The sequence below is a fragment of the Sceloporus occidentalis genome, unplaced genomic scaffold, assembly GCF_023333645.1.
Source record: "Sceloporus occidentalis isolate IW3139 unplaced genomic scaffold, rSceOcc1.0.p SCAF_56, whole genome shotgun sequence".
Classification (NCBI taxonomy): Eukaryota; Metazoa; Chordata; class Lepidosauria; order Squamata; family Phrynosomatidae; genus Sceloporus; species Sceloporus occidentalis.
This window is the reverse complement of record NW_028317036.1, coordinates 2167646-2192850: the sequence shown is the minus strand read 5'-3', so window position 1 is coordinate 2192850 and position 25205 is coordinate 2167646. Positions and strand designations below refer to the sequence as shown.

The 25205-nt window shown below is 39.9% G+C and overlaps 1 protein-coding gene across 1 annotated transcript; it reads right to left on the bottom strand.

Moving 5' to 3' along the window:
- Window positions 1-409: 409 nt before the first annotated feature.
- Window positions 410-23641, bottom strand: LOC149287808 (BTB/POZ domain-containing protein KCTD1-like). The gene is made up of 5 exons (XM_089492457.1): window positions 23627-23641; window positions 14294-14472; window positions 3525-3669; window positions 2851-3156; window positions 410-568 (listed from the first exon to the last, which is right to left on the bottom strand). The coding sequence occupies exons 1-5, from the start codon at window positions 23639-23641 to the stop codon at window positions 410-412; spliced, it is 804 nt and encodes a 267-aa protein (XP_089348583.1).
- Between the last annotated feature and the right edge of the window lie 1564 nt (window positions 23642-25205).

Below are 25205 nucleotides of genomic sequence, written 5' to 3'. Positions count from 1 at the left end.
GATCATTTTGGACTGCCCTTTTCAATTTTAGTTGAAGAATAAAAAATGTAGTGGTTACTTTGAGCCTTTAAGCCCTTCAACTATAGAAGGATTTTTTCCAGCAGCTAAAACTCGATGTTCAGAATAATAACTGTGAACATAGGTTTTATTATGGTATATATTCATGTGAATGTACAATATCATGTGAATAATGTGTGGTGACCATCACAGTAGCGTACCATGATTTTACATATTCTATATTTCCCTATGTTCAAAAACATCCCATAGAGTGTTTTCCTGGTGCTGCTGTAGAATTCCAGCAATGAATGTCTTTTGAGGTGACTGAAATGCCGTAATTGGTGTTGATTCCAGGACGTTTGTGTACCATCGCCCTATGAACTGTCCCATTTTGCATAAGAAAATAGTCAATTTAATCTAACGGCTCCTGTTTTATTCGAATGACGGAAGGTGCGCGAGATGTCCTTTTCAGTTCTCGTCTTAGTACATATTCGCTAAACATGGAAGAGTCAACTCCTCCACCACAGGAGCCTACAATCTCAAAGCCACGCTGCTGTAACCTTTCCAGCACCTAAGGGGAAAACGGAAGAGTAAACATTTATTTTACTTGCTCTGTAATTAGAATGTTCATAACATAAGATATTACTAGACTGTTTCATGGTTATGACATTATATACCAATAGCATGTAGCAATATATCACTGTTTTTCATAACCTTCAGTAGACTTTAGTAGACAAATGGACCAAAAACAATTTGGACAATTGTTTGTTTTTGGACAATCAATTCCATTTCCTTCCCATTCACTTTAGATGAAAATAGGGGTGAGGCCTTTTACATAAAAAAATGAAATTTGTTGTCATTCACCCTCATGCTCTTTCACACATTCATTCACACTCTCGGAATGCCTCCCTACTCTCTCCACTTCCGTGTCCCTGTCTCTGTGCCATGGAGTTCTGCTGCTTCTTCTGTCTTCTTTCGCATCTCCAAAAAGTGTTTGTTCTTTGTCCGCTTCTCAGAAGCGGAGCTATGCAGTGCAGAGACAGGGAACGCTGAAGCGGTCAGCTGAGAAGGTAGGGAGACATTCATAGGGAGTAAGTGAACCAATGAAATTTAAACGAAAACTCTGAGCTCTTTGCTTAGTATTTCGTTTGTTTCGCTGGGGGTCTCTCCTTGACAAAATATGCAAATTTCATTAAAAAAATTGCAACTTGTAGGAAAAAAAATGCACAAGTCTAAAGTGCTACCACTTCACAGAGATGTAGATTGCATATATTCAAACACATGCTATACAGTCTGGATGAGATTTCCGTGTCAGCTTGATCATATCTAAGCAGAACAAGGCCCACATCAGTCCTATTTTTACAGTCTGTTTTACTATATACAAATCAGTACAGTCATTCGTTAGTTATTGGAGTTAGAAAATGAGACTTCTGTCCTCCCAGTGGCTGCCCCTAGTGAATGCAGGAAGCACTAACACTCCCATTCTAGCCAATTGCAGAGTGCTACAGAATCTGCTAGCACTATATAAACCAATATATAATAGATCAATTGGAGTACAAGAAGCCAATCAGGTGTGCTATCTGAATGATAATATTTTGCTAGCGTATATGCAATAGGTTGCTACACTTGCTGATTTCAGTGCACAGCTCCCATTAACTTCAATGGTTGCGCTACTGAGCAAAAACAGCAAGTGATATACCTGCTTATACATGACACACTTCCTCTAGAAATGTCTTATACCCTCCTATATGCCACTGTGCCCCATGATATGCCTTTTAACCCCCTATATGCCCCTCTGCCCCATGATATGCCTTATACCACTCTGGCATATAGGGGGTTAAAAGGCATATCATGGTGCAGAGTGGCATATAGGGGGTTAAAAGGTATTTCTGGAGGTATATATATAAATTGCTAACAGCAATCACACTCCTATCAGGCCCAGGCAGCCAGTACATGCTGGAACCTGGGGATGATAGGAGTGTGAGTACAGCCTCCCTATGCCATGCTACCACCACCACCACCACCCCCGTTACACATCCATGCCATCACTCACACACACTCATTCACAAACATTTAAATACTCATTCATTCCATTAATCACACATACTTGCTCATAAACCCTCCCCACCCCTTACCTGAACTGCAGATCTCTCACTGGCAGACTTCTGCAGAGGCCCGGCTGTTCCAGCAACTTCTCTGGCCCCACCCCAGAGGAAGAAGGAGGTGGGCAGAGTCATGCTACGACTCTGCTGGCTTCCTGTTCTCCTGCTGCTAGTACAAGAGACGCTGCTCGCAACCAAAGCACCGGTAAGCAGCCTGGCCCCAGCTGACATTTTTTCCCCCCAGCTATTTAAGGTCTGATTATAAGACGGCCACGATTATAAGACGAGGTGTATTTTTCATAGCAAATGCTCTAAAAAAAACCTTGTCTTATAATCAAGCAAATACGGTATATCAAATAATCGAAGCAATATATTTACAAAATATTTTAGTACTTTGAGGAAGAAGTCTAATGGGGAGCAGGATGTCTGCATCTCCTGTGCGGACGTGTTACCTTTCTTAACGCACAAAACAGATTTACTCTTGAAGTCACCCAGACTCAGGGCAAGTCTACCAGACAACCATGTAATTATAAGGAAAATGTATAGAGCCGAGATGGAATGAAAATAAAACAATAGCTCTCAGAATTACTTCTGCGGTATGCTACTACAATAGTTGTACAGATATAAAAAAAAAGCTTATAAATGTGTTAGAACTGCAATAGTAATCACATGCGCATTGTTGTCAATGATGTCATGGGTATACAGAAATGTTATCTCTAATACCAAGTATCACTGGAAAAGTAACAATTACCTGTACTGAATTGAGGTGACAGTATCCATTAAGCGGAAACCGAATAACGTGTGTAGAGTCGTGGTTCCAGCCCGCATTGACTGAATTACACATCACGTCCCCAATTTCCGGAAAAACCTCCTCTATTAACGACTTGTCTCCGCTCAGCGTGATCCTTTCGCCAAGGTCAGGAGCAACTCTGACTACCAAACACTCGCAGGGCCGCGAGAAACGGCCAGCCTCTTTGTCCTGTTTCCACCGTTCCAGCTCCAGGAGCATGGGCTGGAGATGAAAGTATTTTGCCTCTTCATAGAGCAGAGAGTAATCCTGAAATCACAAATGACAGAAGCCAAATGGAGTTATAAAACATTAATTTGGGGCTGTGTTAAACAAACACTGGCTGCCTCAATCTAAACCTTTCCTGAAGGCAAGAAAAAAAAGATGACGATTATGCTAAGCATTGTAATATATCTTTAAGTAAACATGCATCATTTACTTTTGTAAAAGTGTGTTAATGTGACAATCCATTTAGAACACTTTACCGCATCAGACTAAAACCAGGAGACTGAAGCCAAATACACGCTCACACTATACATCATAAATAAATCAAACAGTATGACATTGTGATAATCAGCTCCAAGACAGACGTGCATGGCTTGCTGCTACACCATATACAAAACGACACGTGGACTTACTTTGAAATCATCAGAGATCAGGAGTTTTGATGTGCGCAGGAAGTTTAGGATATAACGAAACATCTGCCCATCGCGGTCAATGAAATAATGCTGCTTTAAGCTATCCAGAACAATAGGCTCCGTACCATCGAAAAGTCTGCCAATTCTGGAATCGCAAAAAAATAGTAACTTTTAAAGCCCATGCATATCAGTGTAAACATATCAAGGCAGAATTACAATCCTTTCATTTATAATTAGACCAAACTACCAAACCTGTTAATGGCCTGTAGTCTACGTCACAGGCTCTGCATTTTTTTTTTAATAAATAGTACGAATGGAAGAAAGAAAAAAAAAAGACTTCTTTAAATGTAATGAGAACATTTCCAACCGGTTTGCCTAGTATTGTTTAAATACAAACTCTTGTAGTTACACTAAACTAACATTTTTTGTGTGCTATCAATAGTTACACTTGTGGTCTAATGTCTTTATTTAATAAACGGCACCTTTATATCCTTTTGTGATTATTACATTGAATTTAGTACTTCCTAGTAGTACGGATTAAAAAAAAAAAAAAAAAAAAAAGGGACAAAATTACCGAAAACAACTTGACATTTCCTTTCATTCCTTCTGGTATGAGAATCATCATTATATCAGTACGTTAAGATGCTTTACCTTTATTGCTATTGACAACATTTGAATTTCAGTTATTGATGTCAGTACAAAGCAGTTACAAATGCGTGTTTTACTACACGGTTGTCACCCAATATCCGTCTGCTTTTTTGTCTCGCCTCAGAGCAGTGCTGTTTAGCATCTTAATATGAAGTGCAAACATCAAAAAACTAAATCGACAAAGGTCTATAGTGGAATGGACCTTATTAGCATTGCCATAAATTAACAGCTCAGCGTAGTGTTTGAGCAGGGACTGTCCCAAAAAAATATCACATGACTGACATTAATCTCCAGTTAAAAGAAGTTTTTTTGGTGCAAATTGAGACAAAACCGTGTTTTAGTTAACCTGCAATACGGTATAGAGCGCTGTATTCTTTCACAGGGCTTCACCTTTTATTTTTATACACTGTGATCCTTTAGTTTTTTGATGTTTGCACTTCATATTAAGATGCTAAACAGCACTGCTCTGAGGCGAGACAAGAAAGCAGACAGTATAATGAGCCATGGCGTTGGTACAGTGGATAGGGTTAACATAAAAGAGCTAGAACATATACAAATGGCTAAAACGCAGCTACCTGAAAACAATTATGCTCAAGCTAAAACAAGTAGAATACTTTTAATCTAATGTAAGCAATTAAAAGAAATGTTGGGTGTTCTTTTAATAATATAATAGTGTTCAAGGGATAGAAAGGTATGGCCTCCATTTTCTAGCATGTGAGAAAAAAATCCTTCCTCCACTGCCTAATTTTTAGTACGCATGTGAGGTTCAAGATTTAACAATTTGCCCGCTATGGCAAACAGTTATAATGATTTACTAAATTAATTTTCCTGCAAGCGACCTAACGTCTCTTTAGACATACCGGGTTTTGCTCAGCACCGATTGGCTCATCCACCTCTACCTTATATTATGTAATACAATAAAGCCTATGGGTTTCCAGGTAAAGCCTGTAAGGGTACATTTGGTCTTCAGGCTACCAACTGGGCAACGAGGCTCCAAAGAATTCCCTGCAAGAGCACTACTTTTTAACGTTACTCCCAAATGCTGCCAATTCTGACCCTTGTGTTTTTCACTTTTTAGAATTTTCTCTGTAGTAGAGTTTTCTTTGAGATGGATTTTTTGTGACATTTCTTTGACGTGCCGAGGTTATAAATAATAATATAATATAATAATATAATTAGACAGTTATGAAATAGTATAGCACTGCCCGCACCCATGTTTGTGAGAATATAGCATTTCCATTTAAGATAGGAGGCATTGTGTGCACTTGGGATTTCTCAACAATTTACAAATACTTCTACAGGAATGCTTCAAGAACAGAACACACTGTTTACTGATGGATTATGAAACCTTTAATAATTATACATCTAAACATATGACACCACCCCTGCCTTAGAAACCCTCAACCTGGAACTCTGCACGTGCCTGTAAAGAATGTAGAAGTCATGTAAGGACACCCAGTGCTCTGCCTGCCTGCTCTCCGGCTTTGCTTACGGGCACCCAGTTGTGACTCGACAATTTGTTTTCAGAGGCCTCTTGGAAACACATGCATTATATACTCATTACTTGACAGTAAAGAGCAAATCCAAAGAAGCTCAGATGCAGATACTGTGTAGCATGACATACAGTTTCAGACTGACAGATAAAGCGATCACAAAAAAAAAATAAAAAAAAAAAATTCCATTAAATTTTTTAAACTAGTTACCTAAGTAAAAAAAAATTATAGTAATTTTAATTATGATATCAGGTGAATTAAACGTGTTGCAAAAAGATAATACTTTATGCTGAGATTGCCACGTTAATAGATGGCAAGCATTCATAGATAAATACAGTTTGGCAGTTTGATTCCCCATGACCACTTTGATTATTTTTTGTTTGTTTTACAGAGAATATCAGTAAATTAAAAACACGATACACTCACAGTAACACGAATTAGTGTGTGTTTTTTTTTTTTTTATAGTACCTTCCGACTTGAACTATTTTGCAGAAAGCTTAAATGTGGCTTTAACTATACTATTATTTTCCATCAGTAAAATACACTGCCAAGTTTAAATGCTTCAGAGATTGAACATTACACTAGAGGAAACTTAATCAAAACATGTTCTACACAACAACAAAACATTAGGAAAACATTTAGCTGTGAGCCTCTAGTGAATTAAAAAAGATGAACATTCTGCTCATGTATTTCTATGTATTCTGTACCTTTTTATTAGAGCTCAAAAAAAGACGTTTTCTACCTATTTCGAATTATTATTATTATATACATAACTTGAGCTCTATTTCTAGCTTAGCATGTGCTCTGCCCGCTGTAAGCGTAATTGGGGACAATGCATATGGGGGGATTCTGCAGAGATATTGCAGAGATTCTGCAGATATCCATCCATGGATATGAAGAGAGGACACCATGAAAATTTAACAGGATCATTCAGTAGCCTTGTGCAAAAGTTTCTGGTCCATTAATTTTCGGGCAACAAAATTAGTTTCTTGCCCGTTTGGTTCAGCCAAAATTAGGGCCTTTTCAATTCTTTGTCACTTACCCTCATTGACTCGCACACACACACTCTGATTCATGTTGTCTCATACTCTCACTCACTCTCTCTCCCCGCGACTCTGCCCTTTTGCAGAGCTACTACGAGAGGCAAGAATAACGAAGATGGATTAGTGGAGAAAGAGAATCTATTCTGCGCTTCTCTACTAATCTGGATTATTCTGGTCTGGAGTACTTTTGCAAAAGGGTGGAGCCGCGGGTAATGGCTCTACCAGTTTCTTTCCAGAAGAAAGAGAAGAAGCGGAGCTGCGGGAAAGTTGACAGGGACACGGAAGCGGTCAGCAGATAAATTAGGGATGACATTGAGAGAGGGAGGATGAGTGTAAAAGAGAGTGTGAATGAGTGTGTGAGAGCATAGGAGTGTGTGACAGAGAGGAAGTGTGAGCGTAAAAACCAATGCAATGCAAACAAGCTCTCTGCTTCGTTTTCATTTGTTTCATTGGCGTCCCTCCTCGTATTCGGACATTTGTGCAAATTGAGGAAGTTGGAAAATTTTGTAAAACTTTGTAACAATCTGGATGCACAAGACTACCATTCAGGTATCATGAGATTGGCATATGGCTATCCTGTATCTAAGGTCCAATTAAGGTTTATGTCTTTAACCCCTTCGAGACAAAGGCTGATTTTACTTTTTGTACCCTTTGTGACAATGGCCTTTTTAACATTTCTGCGCTGCTTGTGTTTAGCTGTAATTTTCTTCTTTCCCGTTTACTGAACCCACACACATTAGATATTGTTTTTTTCAGGACAAGAAGGGCTTTCTTTAGATGACATTGTTTTGATTGTATCATATTATTTACTATTAAAAAAATTATAAAATATGGTGAAAAATTTAGAAAAAAATGACTGTTTCTAACTTTTAGTTGAAAAATCTTTTACTCATCTATAAAAGGTAATGAAAAAACCTGCTAAATAGATTCTACTATTTGTCCTGAGTTTAGAAATACCCAATGTTTTTATGTTTTTTTGCTTTTTTCTACCCATTATGGGGCAATAAGTACAGGTAGCGTTTTGCTATTTCAAAGCCATTTTTTCCAAATCTGGTAATTCTTCCCCCCATGTGCCATTTCGGGTATCTTTGAACCCGGCCAATGCAATTTACCCCATCAAGTCATATATTTTTGAAAACTAGACAGCCCAGGGTATTCCAAATGCTAGTATTTTAACTCTTTCCATGCACCATATCTACCACCAGTCTTTGTCAAACTTTATGGTAGTCATTTTTTGCATTTGTTTTGTCATACACATTTTACTTCAGGTATGAATTAAAATGTTCTAGTTTATGTCACTATCACAAAACACCCCAATATGTGTTCAGCAACATCTCCTGAGCGCAGCGATACCCCACATGAATGATTTTGCCTGGCTGTTTGGGGGCAAAAGGGCCACATTTGGGGCATGCGCATTTTTCAATGTTGAACTTTGGCATTTGGGGATCCACTGCCCATGCCCTATTTGGTACATCTTTGAGCCGGGCCATTTCAGTGTGCCCAATAAACCCATATATTTTTGAAAACTAGACACCCCAGGGTATTTCAAATGCTAGTATTTTAACTCTTTCCATGCACCATATCTACCACCAGTCTTTGTCAAACTTTGTGGTAGTCATTTTTTTGCATTTGGTTTTCCACACACATTTTAATTCAGGTATGAATTAAAATGTTCTCGTATATGTTACTATCACAAAACACCCCAATATGTGTTCAGCAACATCTCCTGAGTACAGCGATACCTCACATGAATGATTTTGCCTGGCTGTTTTGGGGCAAAAGGGCCACATTTGGGGCATGCGCTTTTTTCAATGTTGAACTTTGGCATTTGGGATCCACTGCCCATGCCCTATTTGGTACATCTTTGAGCCGGGCCATTTCAGTGTGCCCAACAAAACCATATATTTTTCAAAACTAGACACCACAGGGTATTTTAAATGCTGGTATTTTAACTCTTTGCATGCACATATTTTACCACCAGCATTTTTTCAAAGTTTGCAGTAATATATTTGTGTGTGTATTTTTCCCACACACACCTACTTTATGTATGAATTTACAGCTCCTGGTATATGCCGCTGTCACACGACACCCCATAATGTGTTCAGCAACATCTCCTGAGTGCAGTGATACCCCACATGCATGGGTTTGTCATTTTTTGGGGGAACTAAAAGGCCACATTTGGTACGTGTGCATTTTTCTAATTGGAAATTAGATGTGTGGCCATCCTTCCCCCCGTGTTAATTGGGACGTTGTTGAACCTGGCCCATTCAATTTACCCCATCAAATCATACATTTTTTAAAAGTAGACACCCCACGGGCATTTAATATGCCAGTATTTTAACTCTTTCCATGCGAGAATTGTTTTAAGCTAATATGCTAATTTTAGGACTTGCTCACAAAAATATATTTTTTATATATATATATATTTTTTTTTTATTTTTTTTTTAAAAAAAATTTAACATTTTTTTTCAACTTGGAGGTTCCCCTGATAGTGACATCAGTGGGAAATGATTTTTACATTTTACTGTTTTTTTACTATTTTTTTCTAATTATTATTAATTTTATTTTATTTTTTAATTTATTTTTACTAATCACACTGTGATTAGAAAGCTGGGCTCCATTGACTTGCATGGTGAATGCAGTACCTGTATTCAACCTGCAAGTGGAGCCAAAGTTCTCTAGATGGTCTGGACTATCTAGCGAACTTTTAAAATTTGTGGTTCCTGTTACAGGACGGCGGCCATCTTCCTTGATGGCGAAGATTGCCGGCAGCTGCGGCTGTGACCGCTCTCCGGAGCGGTCACAGCCCATCAAAAGGTTAGTGTTTGGTGTCACTGGATGCCTCCTGATCGAGGCATTCCAGCGACACCATTTAAGTTTAGGAGGCGATCGTCGATCGCCTCCTAAACGCTTTTAAAACGGGCGTCCGCCGCCATACAAAGTATGGCGGATGTTGACGCCCCGTGGAGGGGCCAGAGATGGCCCCTTCGTGCCGATCGCGGCGTTGCTGAATGCCTCGAGGTCGAGGCATTCAGCAACGCTTTTTGGGTGCAGAAAGCGATAGTAGATCGCTTTCTGCACCCGTTTAAAGACGTGCCGGTCCTGGCACGTCAATTGTCGTAAAGCACATGCTTTTCCGTGCCGTGCCAGGACCGGCAATTGTCATTAAGGGGTTAAAGTGAAAAAAAATGGGCAGACTAGATGGATCAAATAGGTCTTATTAGTTGTCAACTTCTCTGCTTCTTTATTAATGTGCATCGATATTTACATAGTTACCATAGAGTACAAAGACAACCTAGCTAGTCAGTGGTTTCAATATCAGTGGGTCCTGTCAGTTTAAAAAAAATTTAAACTGAAAATATATGTCAGTGGGTGGGATATATTAGGCAGCAAATGAACATTTCGTCCTCAAACGTCATGTGTTAGAAGCAGGAAGCGTAAGAACCTGAGTGACTTTGACAAGGGCCAAATTGTGATGTCTTGGTATGTCCCTTTGAGCATACAAGACATTTTGGACAATGGTTGGATGAGTTTGGATGGACGTCTCATCCAACATCAGTTGCTCTACTGGATGAACAGGCAAAAACTCCAACAGAAACACTCCAAAATCTTATGGAAAGCCTTCCAAGAAGTGCAGAAGCTGTTATAGCTGCAAAGGGGGGACCAACTCCACATTCTTGTCTATGTATTTAAAATGCAATGTCATAAAAGTCTTTGTGGGTCTTATGGTCCCAATACTTTTGTCCATATAGTGTGTGTGTGTGTAAATGTCTTTACCTAATGTAACAGTTCATCTTAGTTTGACAATTTTAGGTTTGTCATGCCCTTTGAATATATGTACAGTAAATTGTTGGCACTATATAAATAAAAGATATGTATAATAATACTTCACACATACAGTGGGGCAAGCACCACTTTTTTCCCAAGGCCATTTGCTCTCTGGGTCATTTTGCTAGAGGTGAGGTTCACAAACTACAAGAGAAAAACTCATTCCCATCTGCAAAAAAGTCTTCATTCCCCCAAGATGTCTGACACACAGCCACTCTGGGAGCAAGAGATGGAAGTGAATTTAAACCAAGCCAGGAGGCACTGTTCAGTATGTGACATTTTGTTTTGTTGTGTCATACTGAAGGTGCAGGTCTCTAAATAGACAGTCAGACTTTGTTAATATAAACTGGTTTACAGTTCCTCACTGATATTATTCTTGACATCTGACTTAAAATTAAAACAAGTTGAGTACATGCCCTGGAACGTGTTACACAGATAGCTTGCTGGTTTTGGCTTAAAATCCTTTTTTTTTATGTGAGTTTCTGGAAATCTAGCACTTTCTTTCAATCTGACTTCCAGTAAGGCAGCTCAAGATTTAATATAAAAAGCAAAAATGATATACTTTGTAAGGTACTAAAAACATGTGCAATGTGCCACACGAGTGACGTTCTTCTTATAGCCGTAGATCCTGTGCCTGTGTCCTCTACTTTTGGAGCTTTTGTTGTCTCCCCTGTCACATTTTTTCGTTCCAATCCTTTACAGTGGGGCATGTGTTCCTGATGTCTCGGTACCTATTACGCCTGACATCTCTTCCTTGCAGAATGTAGCAAGGCAGTTAATATATTTTGGGGTATCCTTCTTAGCATGTATTGTCTTTTGTTTTGGCCTCGATTAGCCTTTTGACATTAATTCCTGATCCTACAAGTTGCGTTTATTATTTATCATTATCATTTCATAGTGAGGATGCCCCTGGCAGTCAATGCATCAGTAGGCTCAACCAAGCCGGGACCTGATTGTTATATGCGGAAGACAACATCTCTCTCTGTAAGTGGAACAGCCTCCCAGCAGACACCGAGGAGGTTAATACAGCCAGGTAATTTACACATGCAGGAGATCCAAGACAAGCCTGAATCCAAGACAACACCAAAGGCCGAGTAAGGTTTCAGTCATAACAGCCAGTGGCGTACTCTGGCCAATTCCAGTAGGGCCTAGCCCTAGGGTGGCAGGTATAGGGGGCAGTAGCCTCAGTGCTGCTTATCAAGGTTAATGTATCACTGTTTAATGGTTCTTATTTGCCATTAAGTTCTATGTTTCTGTGTTTTGCTGGGCATTCTCTACTAGAGCAGCTAAACACCAAATGTGTGTGTGTGTATATATATATATATATATATATAATATATTTATATAGATAATTTATTTTAAATAGCGGATATTTCGTAGCTTTATTATTATTATTATTATATTGATATAGATACACTACAATTCAAAAGTTTGGGGTCTCTTAGAAATATCCTTGTATTTGAAAGAAAAGCAAATTTTGTCAATCAAAAAAATGAAATGGATCCGAAACACAGTGTGAATATTGCTTTGCGGGCTGGGGCACAGTCACGCTGGAATAGAAAAGGGTCTTCCCCAAACTGCCTCCACAATGTTGGAAGCATAGCATTATCCAAAATGTCTTGCCACGCTGAAAGGGATAGACATTTTGGACAATGCTTTGTTTATATTTTCAAAGAAAGAATAATATTAATAAAGCAAAAAAAAAAAGAAAAAGTACTTTCATCTCTCTACAAACCAAGGTTTTTCTCCATACCCAACATGCTTTCATTCACCTGTATACTTTCAAGATTATATCTCTGTCAAGCTAGTCTATGAGAGGCTTTGATTAAAGACCACATCTCATGATGGAGACATGAAATACTGTAGGGCACTCTCTTAGAGGATCATTTTTTATATTTGCATTGACTGCTCACTTTGCTCTAAGACAGGAAAGATTTTCATTTGTTATCCAGGCTACAGGACCCCTAGATCCTCTTCTGGCATTTTGAGGAAAAAAAAAATCAATTTTGGGATGAGTATGAGCAAAGAGCCTCGTTTAAAAGCTTCAGCTTCTATTGCAGGGGTGTCCAAGTTTTTTCTGCAGTGGGCCACTTCATCAGAATTGTATACGTGCGAGGGCCGCACTAATTTTTCACTGTGAGAATATATGGCCTTTAATAAAATATGCAGATTAAAATAAAGTAAATGACACAAAACCTTTACTTTTCCTCTCACTGATTTCTGGGCCTAGAAAGTGTTGTGACTACAAATTCAGGATAATTAAAAATTAAATAGTTCTATTTATTCTAGGGATGCACCAAAATGAAAATTCTGGACCAAAACATTAGTGCCCCAGGCAGTAAGCCCCTTTTGCCGTCCCTGCACAAACACTCCATGTTTTTTTATAAATTTAAAATGCCAATGTAAGCCTAGAACTTTTGTGCATGCCTCCCCCACACACTTTGTGAACACATCTGTTGCACCTCTGTCAGGCACCAGGCCGACATTGGGTGCATTTTCTATTGCGACTGCCTACGCCCTCCTGGTTGAGGAACCCCAAGGCAACTGCCTGACTTTCCTGGCACTAAGATGAGCCCTGCTAAATACATTCCGTGTGAATACACATAAATCACAGTTTGTGAAAGTTCCTTTCAACACATTCCAAATCCATACAGCTTGCTGGCCGAATTCAATGAGTAAATAGCACACTGGACGGTGGGTGACGGGAATTCCTGCAGATGGACAGTCTGCAAATATCCATTTGAGAACATGGATACACACACACACCTGTCGCCTGGAGCGTAAAAACCCAAATGATCTGAGTTTGTTTCATTGTGCAACTTGACATAGGTGCCAAAGTTGCTTAGTAACTGCACTGTAATATAAGGGCAGCCAAACAAGATCTCATGTAGTGCCAAAGGTTTTTCATAAACACACGCCTGTAACCAAGACAGCGCCTACCTTCTGTTGGGAGTACAGATATGGGTCACCTTTATTCACAGAAAGGGTATTTGTTAAGACCTGCACTGTAATTATTTCTGTTTAGGAAACTTTCCACAGGGAATACATAATTTTTTTTTTTCCTATACAGAGGTTTCCACTAAGAATTATACTGGGATATAATTGGTTTATCTAAATAAAAAAAAATGTAACGTGAATAACTTTACCAGGCTCTTATCAGCAGTGAATGGGGGATCTTTTTTGGAGAACTGTGAAGCAAACCAGGAAACTATTATTTTCTTAAAAGATTAAATTAATCTGTGATTTGTGACCCGCACAAACCTATTTACCCAGAGTTACCAGTCTGTGCCCAATACTAAATAGAATGACTAGTTCAGAAGACAACATCTAGCAAACCTATTGCCACAATAAATTATCTTTTATTATGATATCTTATTAATAATAATAATCAACCATGTCTTCTAGTAAAATGTTTGGTTTTATACATTTGTTTATTATATGTGTGCTTCAGGATTCATTTCAAAATCTTGACTCTTACTTTCAAAGCCTTTCACAGCGGTTCTCCTACCTACATCTCCTCACTCAATTATGACATTCTGTTGGGCTTCCTAATGGCATGACATGGGCTTTAAAGAATCATTTCAACATATGATCAATCTTTTTATGGTGGTGGTTTTTAGACAATCTGAGATTCTGAGCAAAAATAAATTTTTATCACTCCATCAGGGCAAGGTTTACACTATCCAGACAACAGTTATTTCTCACAAGACTGTAACAATAGTACAGGATGAATTCTGTGTACTGTTAGCATGCTTACCTGGAATCAGGGTACTTTGTGAGAGTCGCCAGGCTGCTGGTATACATGTGTCCACCAACATCGATGTGGACGGGTGCGTTGGACTTGGTGAGCTGTGCAGGGGTAGGAATGCCTTGATTGTTCAAAGGAGATGCAGGTGATCTGGTGATCAGAGGTCTGGACATATTGGGCCGGGTGTCCTAAAAAAATATACACATGCATGGTGATTGCCATCATCTCATTAGTCAAAGGCAAATAACACCATAAGACAGTGAAGAGTAAATGTATGTGAATATTACATATGCACTAGCCATCCTGCATGCTGGGCCACTTACTGACAGCTCCCTATGCTCACCAGATTTGCTGCTTCAGCCTCTGCCTGGTTATGCCCGGCCGCACGCTACACAAGCATAAAAACATAAAGTCCCAGGGCCGCCTCATTATCCCCAGTCCATCTCTGCCTATAGATATTATATACATGGTATTATATTCAGTTACAAGGCCATCACTTTCATTGTGTTGTGTGTTATAATGGATATCACTGCATTAGCATCATTAATTTGATTGAGAGGGGGAAAGGGCTGACAAGTTCAGATAATCCAAAAAAAAAAAAAAAAAAAAAGATAATGCAATACGATCTCACAAATACCATTAGCATTGTTTTTCCCTTTTACTCCATATTATCTGATGTTTTTCTTTAACCAATGTTTCATATGCCAAAAATAAATCGATAGAGCTGACAGGTCTTCTTTACCTTAAGTAGTCAAAGATGCCAAACAACTTATTTGGATTGCGAATCCCTCATATGTGGCCCTCTTTTTTTTCTCTTTCACTTAATAGGATTTAATTAACAAAAAAAGATAATAAGGATTCTCAATTCGTACTTTTTTAAAGTTTAAAGTAAAATTCTATGTAATGACACTTAGCGAAGCAGCATTTGTTGTGTAGGAGTTGGGTTGTGCTAACCATATCTTCTGCCACATGATATACTTACTGACAGTCAGCTCCAGTGTAGCTCACTAAGTGATCTTGGGTAGGTTCTAACAAGCATGTGTGCAGAAAGTACCTCCTAAACTCCTGATTCCCCTGGACAACCCAGGGTTGTGAAAAATCAATGAAGATCAGTGGTGATCTCCATTGCAGCTCTAACCTGGTGCTGATGTGAACACCTGAAATGTTGGGAGTTATGCTATAAGTCAAGTATAAGACAGGTGACATATCCTGGCCCAGGACAGCAGGTCTACAGGGGCAACAGTGAACAATCTGATGGTTACACGGGAGATCTTTGATCTCCTTAACTGGCCTATTTACACTATATCAGCTGTGCTGGCTTAGCACAACCTCCATAGGGTTCATTAAAAGGTGCTGCACATTACGTCATATCCCGGCGTGCAGAGCCATTTTTGTACCTGGACTGGTGGCGCTGCTCTGGCCTAAGGTACATACTTCACAGGGTACAACTTTTGTTCTGCTACATGCCAGACGGGATGAGAATCTGAAGGATATTTTTGTCAATTGTTAAGAAAACATCAAACACTTAAAGAATACATATGATGAATGATATAAGATACACATCAGGGTTCTTCTTAAAATGAATATACCCTTGGTACTTATTACAACGTAGCCTCTGCAATTAAATTTGGTATTTTGTCAACAACAGTGCTTGGGCCAAGGACTAGTGTGTGTCATGTGCTGTTGTATCTTGGCCCATTGTACAAGCAAATAATAAAATGCTTACAGAAGAACAGGCATCAACTGAATATGAGGGTCTTCAAATTACTGCCCTCTGTGTATTACACAGATAAGAGATGAATCCAGCTGTAAAAGGCAAACACCTGCCCCAGGAAACTATTTTCTCAGGATGCACATTAATAGGCAGCTGGATTTGGAGTACTTTTGGCACCGGCCATTATCTCATCTCAAGACCTGCTTACAAACGATATCTACACATTGACAGCCTGTGTATAAAATGCCAAAATATATACAGAAGAAGCTCCGGCAAGCTTCAGTTTTGATAGAGCCTGGCATGCCACAGAGCCTAGATGAGTGCAAAAAATGGACACACAGGGAGTCCGAAATCATTACTAACATCACGGGATTAAATATCACACATCAATTAGCTCCATCAATCTTAAAAAAATCCCAAAGCTTTATTCAAGTCCAGATAATGTGGTACCTGTAGTGTCTTTCCTAAAATAAAGGGCAGATTTTATTTACTTTACTCATTTTGCCCACATTGACATAATTTCAATCAATACCGATACTCTTCATTTAATTTGGAACCTGAAAAGATTTGGGTGTGTGAACGTGATAAGTTAAAAAGTCACATATTCTGCATTTTTTACACAAAATCACATCTTTGCCAAAGTAGTCCATATCTACATGTCATTGTAAGAAAGACAACACCAGTATACCACCAGGACTTCGGCACGAGGAAAGACAAGCAGATTCTTATAGTCCCGCACTTCTTGACCTAATTGTACAAAATGGTTTACAAAGGAATACCTCTGAAATGTGTTGCCTACCATTACGAGGTGCTAAAGCTTAACACTGAGCTCTTTTCCACCTACCATTTGTTTAACACACCACTACGACCACCTTTATCACCGTTGACTTGAAACTATCTGCTTATCATCTTTGAAATGCAGTGTGAACATTATTGGTACTGCTGGAAAAATAACCAAAATCAATAAATGATTACAGCTAGGTATTTTTTTTTTGTTCATAAATCCTTTATAACTTCCATAAATGTATTGGCAAAAGCCTCTGGCTGGCAGCCCTGAAATCAATACAATCCATTAGATATCCCCATTTTACTGGCTCACAGTTCAATTGCCCGGCAAAGAATTATTATCAAAAGAAGATTCTGTCTCATCTGTAGTTTTATTGCACAAGTCAGGGCAGGTTTTTATTTACAATTTATAGTTCAAAAGACTTGGCTTTCAAGCGGATATTAAGTACGAGTCACCCAGTACCGGAAAAGCAATTACTGATTGAAAAAAATAACAGGACAATTGCATGAAAAAAATGATAGGCTTTGAGTGGCACAACATTTCCAAAGGTCCGTGTTTAGTAAATGGCTGACAGTTAGAATGAAAGTCCATCAGTGTGTTTAACTCCAGACTTTCTCCAGACATCCTTATCTGTTAGTTTGAACCAGTGGCCGATACTCTAGTACACTCCTCTAAGAAATTCATGTGCTGTGCCACGCTTGGTCTGGGATCATGGTGGCATTTGAAAGAGACTCTTACCAAGCTAAATAATAGCGATATCATGACACCAAGAATAAAAATGTTCTCTGTCAATAAGACGGTCTTTAAACAACTCAAATAAATACTCGGCTGCTTGGATTGATATATCGTAGATACTAAAACTCTCTAGAAGAAAAAGTACTCACTGCAGTGAGAACAGATAATAGAACGTCCGCAAAACAAAAGGCATTAACTGAAATAAAAAATGCTAGAAATCACCCCCTGCTATGTGTGATACAGTAGCATTGTTTACCTAGGGTTATAAACATGTTACAAAATATAATTTGCAAGCTATATAAGGATATAAGGGACTTAACATATCAAGGTTGGTGGGATGTTCTTGGAACTCCATTTTGGGTGCAAGTGTTGGATAGTCTTTACTGCTTTCAACATTTCATAGATATAACAATCATAAAAATAATCAGCAGACGTGTTTGTTTTGGTCACCTGTCATACATAGGAGTGTTTGTGGTGAGCCAAAATATCAACACATTTGGTGATTTTCCAGGAACTGGTGCTTGATGTGCCCTACAAAGTAATAACTAATTCATCAAAGCTACGCTCTTAGGGATTTTTCGCACTGGTCACAGGTCAGCTTTCAGACAGAAAAATTATCCAATTACTGTAGAAGCCTCCAACAGGGCTGGAATAGACAGCAGTAAAACACCAACGGATGGGTTTTACAAGCGGAGGTGAATAACACAAATAGGCTTTCTAAAAGGTACAAAGTCACTAAAGAGGGTTGAAGTTTCAACTAGGGCTGAAACAACTAATCGATAAAATCGATTAGTCGAATCGATTTTTAGAGATTATAAAAATAGTTTTTTCCCAGAGCAAATGCAAATCAAACAGAGATCGGATTATAACACTAGAATCCAGATCCCCCGCAACGCTCACTGTCAGCTGGTGGGTGTCCGTGCGATGCGCACAGACAACTTCCGCCTCTCCCCTCCACTTCCGCTCCTACGATGCAGTGGCAGCATCACATGATGTAGAAGCCCCAGCGGAAGTAAGGGGCAGTAACGGAGGCTGTCTGTGCACATCGTGCAGATCCCTACCGGCTGACAGAGAATCGAGGTCTCCTGCAGAGGATCATCCTCTCTGTCAGCTGGTAGGGGTCTGCGCAATGCGCACAGACAGCCTCCGTTACTGCCCTTCACTTACGCTGAGGCTTCTATGAAGCTCCAGTGAAAGTGCCTGTCAGCAACGGAGGTTCACAAAACACCAGGGAGTCGGGAGAGAGGCAGAGTGGTGTATGGGAGGGGGGAGGAGGCAGAGGGGTGTATGGGAGCCATCCTCCCATACACCACTCTGGCTCCTCCACCTCCCATACACCACTCTGCCTCTCTACCCGGCTCCCTGGTGTCTTGGTGTATGGGAGGGGGGGGAGGCAGAGTGGTGAATGGGAGGAGGAGGAGGCAGAGTGGTATATGGGAGGGGGAGGAGGCAGAGTGGTGTATGGGAGGGGTGAGGAGGCAGAGTGGTATATGGGAGGGGTGAGGAGACAGAGTGGTGTATGGGAGGGGAAGGAGGCAGAGGGGTGTATGGGTGAGTTATAGTGGTGTATGGGGGCATAATGAATTTCAGGGTAGCAGAGTGGTGTATGGGGGTGTAATGAATTTCAGGGAGGCAGAGTGGCATATCTGGGGGAGTTAGGGTGGTGTATAGGGGGAGGTAGAGTGGTGTATGGGGGGTATAATAAATTTCAGAGTGGCATATCTGGGGGAGGCAGAGTGGTGAATCAGGGAGTATAATGAATTTCAGGGTGGTGCAGGGCATTTATGGGGGGCGGAGTGGCATATCAGGGTGCACAGTCGCATATAGGGAGGTATAAGGCATATCGATATTAGGCATATCAGGGGGGCATAAGACATATCTGGGGGTAAAAGGTATATCAGGGGGCTCAGTTGCATATCACTGGCATATAAGGAGTTTAAGGCATACCGGGGGCACAGTGGAATCTCTGGCATATAGGAGGTATAAGGCATATCTGTGGGCAGAGTGGCAAGCTGGGGGTCAGATGTGCATAACTGGGGGCAGTTTGGTAAATAAAAGAAAATATAAACAAGGCTTTTTTCTCATAGTTTTTATTAAATATGAAAAATAGTTAACATATGAATTAATATTTACTAATAACTTTGTATTAAAACCTAGTTTGAGAAACACTGTGTTTGGGTTCTTGTAGCTTTTATTATTATGTCAGTAAAATAAGAAGGTAAATAGGGAGAGGCCATTGCGATAAAGAGATGAAAGTGTAAATTGCACATTTTTTATTACATTATTTTAAATAAAAAAAAATTGCATTTTTTTATCCGATTAATCGAAAAAATAATCGGCCAACTAATCAATTATTAAAATAATCGTTAGTTGCAGCCCTAGTCTCAACTCACTGACTCCACTAAGCATTATGTGAAATGCTACAAAAAGGCTGAGTTGGCCCTGTATATTGCATAGCACAATAAATAAGGATAAATCTCACTGATTAAAATATGTATTAAAAAGGGCCAGCCAAGCCATTTTGCAGGAGTAGCTCTTCATAATGTATACTATTACATACCAAGGGCAGATCCAGAGCTTGACCTTGGAAGGGGCACTCACACTAACACAAACACCTATGACCCTGTTGCCGGTTCATCACATCGTCTGACCCTGCCTCCTCCTGGAAGTTAGGGAGATAAAGAGGTTAGTCCAGGTGCCAAAACGTACCTCTTTATCCTACTCCCAGCGCATGCCCATCTATCTCAAGGAGGCACCCCTTGCGGATCCACCAATGTTACATACATTTCAGGTGGCCATGTACAAGTTGCAATACCCGAGATCTCTATTGATTTTACAGCTTCCAGGGCTTGTCCGAGGAGACTGTATCTTCTCAAAAGGCCCATGTTACCCACTGATAGCAAAAGCAGTACAGAGGAGCCGCTACCCAGGACAGTGCCTAAAAATGGGGACTGCTGAGAGGCATGCAATTATCTTTAACTGTCCTGAAAATTCACACGTCAATCTTCTAAATTATAAATCTGTCCGGCCATAGAGACAGATAATAGGACTCTGCAGTACATAGTACAAAGTACATAGATTAAAGATAAGTTATAGTTACCAATGAATTCCCTTATAGGCAAAAATTAAGTCCATACCTGTGATCAAGGCTATGTTTAAAAATATATAAAACAACTTTTACACGCTGCAGTTGCCTTGATCTTTTTTGCAGTCAGATTTAAATTAACTACACGGCATGCTGAAATCTAGCTAGAAAAAAACAACAGACAAAATAGAGAGGTAGCCGCCGAGTGAAAATGGTTCTGAATAGCTAACGGTATGCAGACAATTATATACGGATCAGTAGAATGGCGTATTATCGTCGTATTGCATTCTAGTGATAGGAGCGACTCCTTTCATGCTAAATTAAGTAATAAAAGCGTAAGATTGGGTGAAGATTTTAGCTTTGAGTATATTTATTCTACTACCCAAGTGCAGCTCTAGATACATTCCAAGCATAGCTCACTGTGCAGAAATATACCTACAAACAGTGTCTAAAGAAATGCTTATGTACCTAGTTCATTCAAATGCTCCAAGAAGAACGGGAGTGTTTGGCATTTAATGTACTGTACACCAAAAAGCTGTTTCCGAAAAGTTAGGAAAAACCAACAAGGGGGCACATCAAACTTTAGCATCTGGGTTCAACACCATTGAGCATGTCAAAAACACACTATACTTGCGCGCATGCCAGCGCCTTGTGTATTGTGGTTACAAGCATGTTACAAAATATCTTTTGCGGAAACAAAACACAGCACAATAGCATTTGCTCAGAACGGCGTACACAATGCATTAGAAATTATTTAAGGCAAGGCAAAACAGCCCTTCTGCGGACTTCTAGGAGCTTGTATAAAGAATGATTCTGGTATAAAGTTGAAAAGTGGATTTATCGCTATTGTAACCAATGGAATGGTTCAATGACCCGGCACACTCCATTGGCCACAATGGGAATAAAATACCTTGGCGCTATCACCTACTATAATGCTTCAAAAGCCAAGATGGATCATCTCCTAGAACAGGGCTCAACAAGCTGAAGTGTAAGCTAGAGAAATCTGGGAGCAAGCTCAATAATTTCTAGGAGCCAGAGACCAATATAAAATGGCACACAATGTTAGGGTCCAGGTGTGACATGTCCTGTTCTTTCCCTTGCAGAAAAATGTAAAAACTAGGCTTTATTGGGTTATGCCAAGCCTTATGATCATGCATATGGCGCATGCAGTGCTATATATTCATGTATGTGCATGTACAATGCTTCTCATCATTAAAATATAGGATAGGTGGAAAGACCATAAGCGAGACTTATTCCAAACGAACCGCACACGGGAAGGAAGCACGGGGTGTGTGGTTTGAGTCAATAGATCTCAAATCATTATCTAAGGAAGCAGAACGGCTCCAAGACTTTTAAGACGAGCTATGTAAAACCACAATGGGAGAAGGTCTGCGGTAAAAATGACTAATGGCGTGAATAACATCCTGGAACCTGTTCTAAAAGCTGTATGGTTAGTATAATCCATGCGTTACTCTGGTACAGGCAAGTTGTAACAGAAAACAGTGAAGCATGCCTTGTACTGCAGAGGAACATACTGATGGCTTAGCCACAAGCTTTGCTATACCCTAAATTCCATGTGGAAAGTCTGGTTAAAGGGTTTAGTCTGGCATTTAGGAGAACGGAAAGTAAAAAAAAATGAAACATGAAACAAAACATGAGGTTATACAAGCAAAATTTATATTTTATACCTTTGTTGCCAACTTTTTGGGGAGAGAAAAATACAAATTGTGTGGAGCTGATATGACCTTTACACGTGAAATCAAAACGAATATGGAAATTGAAATCCCCAATTTCCCATTAGAGACTCAGTAACTATAGTAACCAATCCACGGATGATTAAAAATGCACCACCGGCAGCTACACACACCTCCATTTTTCAATTCACAGAACTGCAGTAAAAAAAAAAAAGATATACCGCCTAATATTAGGCTAGTTTTACACCGAGGCCTGTATAGCAATTGTAGTCCTGCCAAAGTATGCCCTGCTGGCTAGCTGCCCCGAGCAATGTCTAGGGAGGGAAGTCCCAAAAAACCCTCAAAATACTAGTCATAAAAAAAAAAAATGGTGGATGTTCCCCTTTAAAGTTCTATGCATAACGACTCATGGACATTGTCCATTCCCATTCTACTGGTAAGAAGCACACTCCACATGTGCAAATGAAGAAGAGTCTTGGTGGGTTGTGGGCAGTGTGAAGATGATTCTGTAGATACATGCTGGCTCATATGACAATTCCCCAAAACTATAACATAGTTCTGTCCATATTTGGTTCATTACATTTGGTCGGATAGGTTTACTTTCTTCTGAGCTGACATTCTGACTTTCACAGACCTGGCAGGCATCTCCAGCAGTAATATATAAACCTCGAGTGACATCATTTTGGGACTGTGATGATTCTTTGAATTTAAGTATCTATTAATCATCAACTTCCACGCAGTAAAATTGTGAACAAGCAAGAGGACCGTAGTCATACCTAGAGCTGGAAAATATATCTGGAGCGTTTCCCGTGTGGCAGCACTGCCACCCCGACTGCCACTGAGCTGCCCAGAAGAGCAGGACAGACCAGTGACCCAGCGCTAGTAGAACTCACATGGAGCAGAATCTAGATCAAATGAAGATAAGCCAAGGGCAGATGAATCAGGTGGGACAGTCACGCCACTAACCTGGACTGCACCTAAAGATGTACCTGTAAATGATGAAACCAGCAGTTAAATACTCAAACCCTGAAGTATGGGAATATACTTTCTTGAATTTAGTAAGGTCCCAGCATTAGTGGTAAAGGGTAAAACAGCGAGGGAATTTAAATATGCATGGGTTAGGCATACGGCTTTTCTGAATCTAAGACCAGACTGTCTCTTCTCTTTTGTAGCCCCACCAGTTTAATCTATGATGTGCTAAGATCATCATCAGCCCTCAAGGCGATTTGAAATGAATATCTTCTAACATAGCACACCAAGATACCAAACAGACATTTAAGTGTGCCTATAATCTTCTAAAAGATTCACTTTACTGGGACATCCACACCCTTATTTCACCCATATGGAAGCCGGTGTGTCCAGACAGCTTTAGGGAAGCACAAAAAAACAAATCAGATCTCAGGACAAGTTTGGCTTAAGGTGGAGCTCTACTTACCCTGCTGAATACCCCAAACCTTTTCCCGAAATAACAATACACAATTTTTGTTGGACTCATTTTTTTGATGGGAACACTGAAATGTCATGTGACACAAAAACAGGCACTGATAGGTTATTGCCATAGAAACTTCAAATGCTCTTTAAAGAATTGTGTGTTTTGTGTGATTAAACTTTCAGAAAATAAAAACATCCTTGCTAAGGTTTATTTGGTAACATACTAGAGAATGCAGTTAATGTGCTCTCTAGGCGGCACATCTTCACAGTATCAGTTATGTCCTACATTTCTGTTGTGACTTGGGTTTTCAAACCACTAAATTCATTATAGTTGAACCCTAACCCATATGCATTTGCCCCTTTCCCCACCTAAAGGCCCTGCAGGAGACGTGTTGGATGTGCTTGAGGCGGGGGTCTGTTCAAGCAGCCGAACAATGGCAAGAACTGTCAGACACGGAAAACGAGGGCAGCTGCTGCAGCAGGGCTGCCTCTCCTGTGTCAGATGAGCACTTTATTATTTTTTTGGGAAGAATGCATATTAAAGTACTCACACTTTAATATACTTTCTTCTACAGTGGGGATGTCTAAATCAGTAAAATAAGATGTATCAACTTACCCAAGTTCACTGTTGGTATACAAGGAATAGTAATACGTGCATTGGTGCACAATTCTAATCAAACGGGCCCAAAACTGATATCAAATTATCAATAGACTAAAAGTGCCATCACCAACTAAGGTTAAGCCACACATCATACTGCCAAAAAAGCAAGGTATGAAAAGGTACTTAAAGAGTTAAAAACAGCTGCACGTTAAGATTCCTAAACACTACGCATTTGTACAAAAGATGTTCAGATCACATTAAGGAATCGCTGGCCGATGATTTGCTTTAGTTTCTTTAGACTTAAGAGGTGCGGGGGGGGGGATTATTGACGTCAGAAAAAGAGAGGAAGAGAAAAAAAAAAGAAACAAACAAGGAGACAGTCACTGACCTCTGATGTCAAACGAGGTGAACAGCAAACCTCGGTGAACTGTCACATGTCTGCTCCTGCACCAATCAAATCACTCAATCGAGAAACGCAAAGCCTGTGATTAACCGAAGCCACCCACTCCATGGGAACATTTGGTGCGGGGAGCCTTTCAGACAGCGGGGGGTTTACCTGCCTTCTGTGTCTTACACTCTATGAATGGACTAGGAATCTATACACAGTGCGTTTCTCCGCCGCACGTCTCTTCTTCTTCTTCCATAAACACATGGAAAGAAGGGTTAACACACAATTAAGTTTTACTAGGAAAAGGACAGGGTGGATTGGGCAGAGTTTGTGACTAGCTGGGAGGTTTGCTGGTCCTCTGCCAGGAACATTAACATCACCAAACCAGTTATTAGATTATAATCCAGGTATAATCAGGACCGAGCATGTCCTCAACTCTTTGCTAACGATATCCCTGTTGAATACAGCAGAAGGCGGTGCATCAGA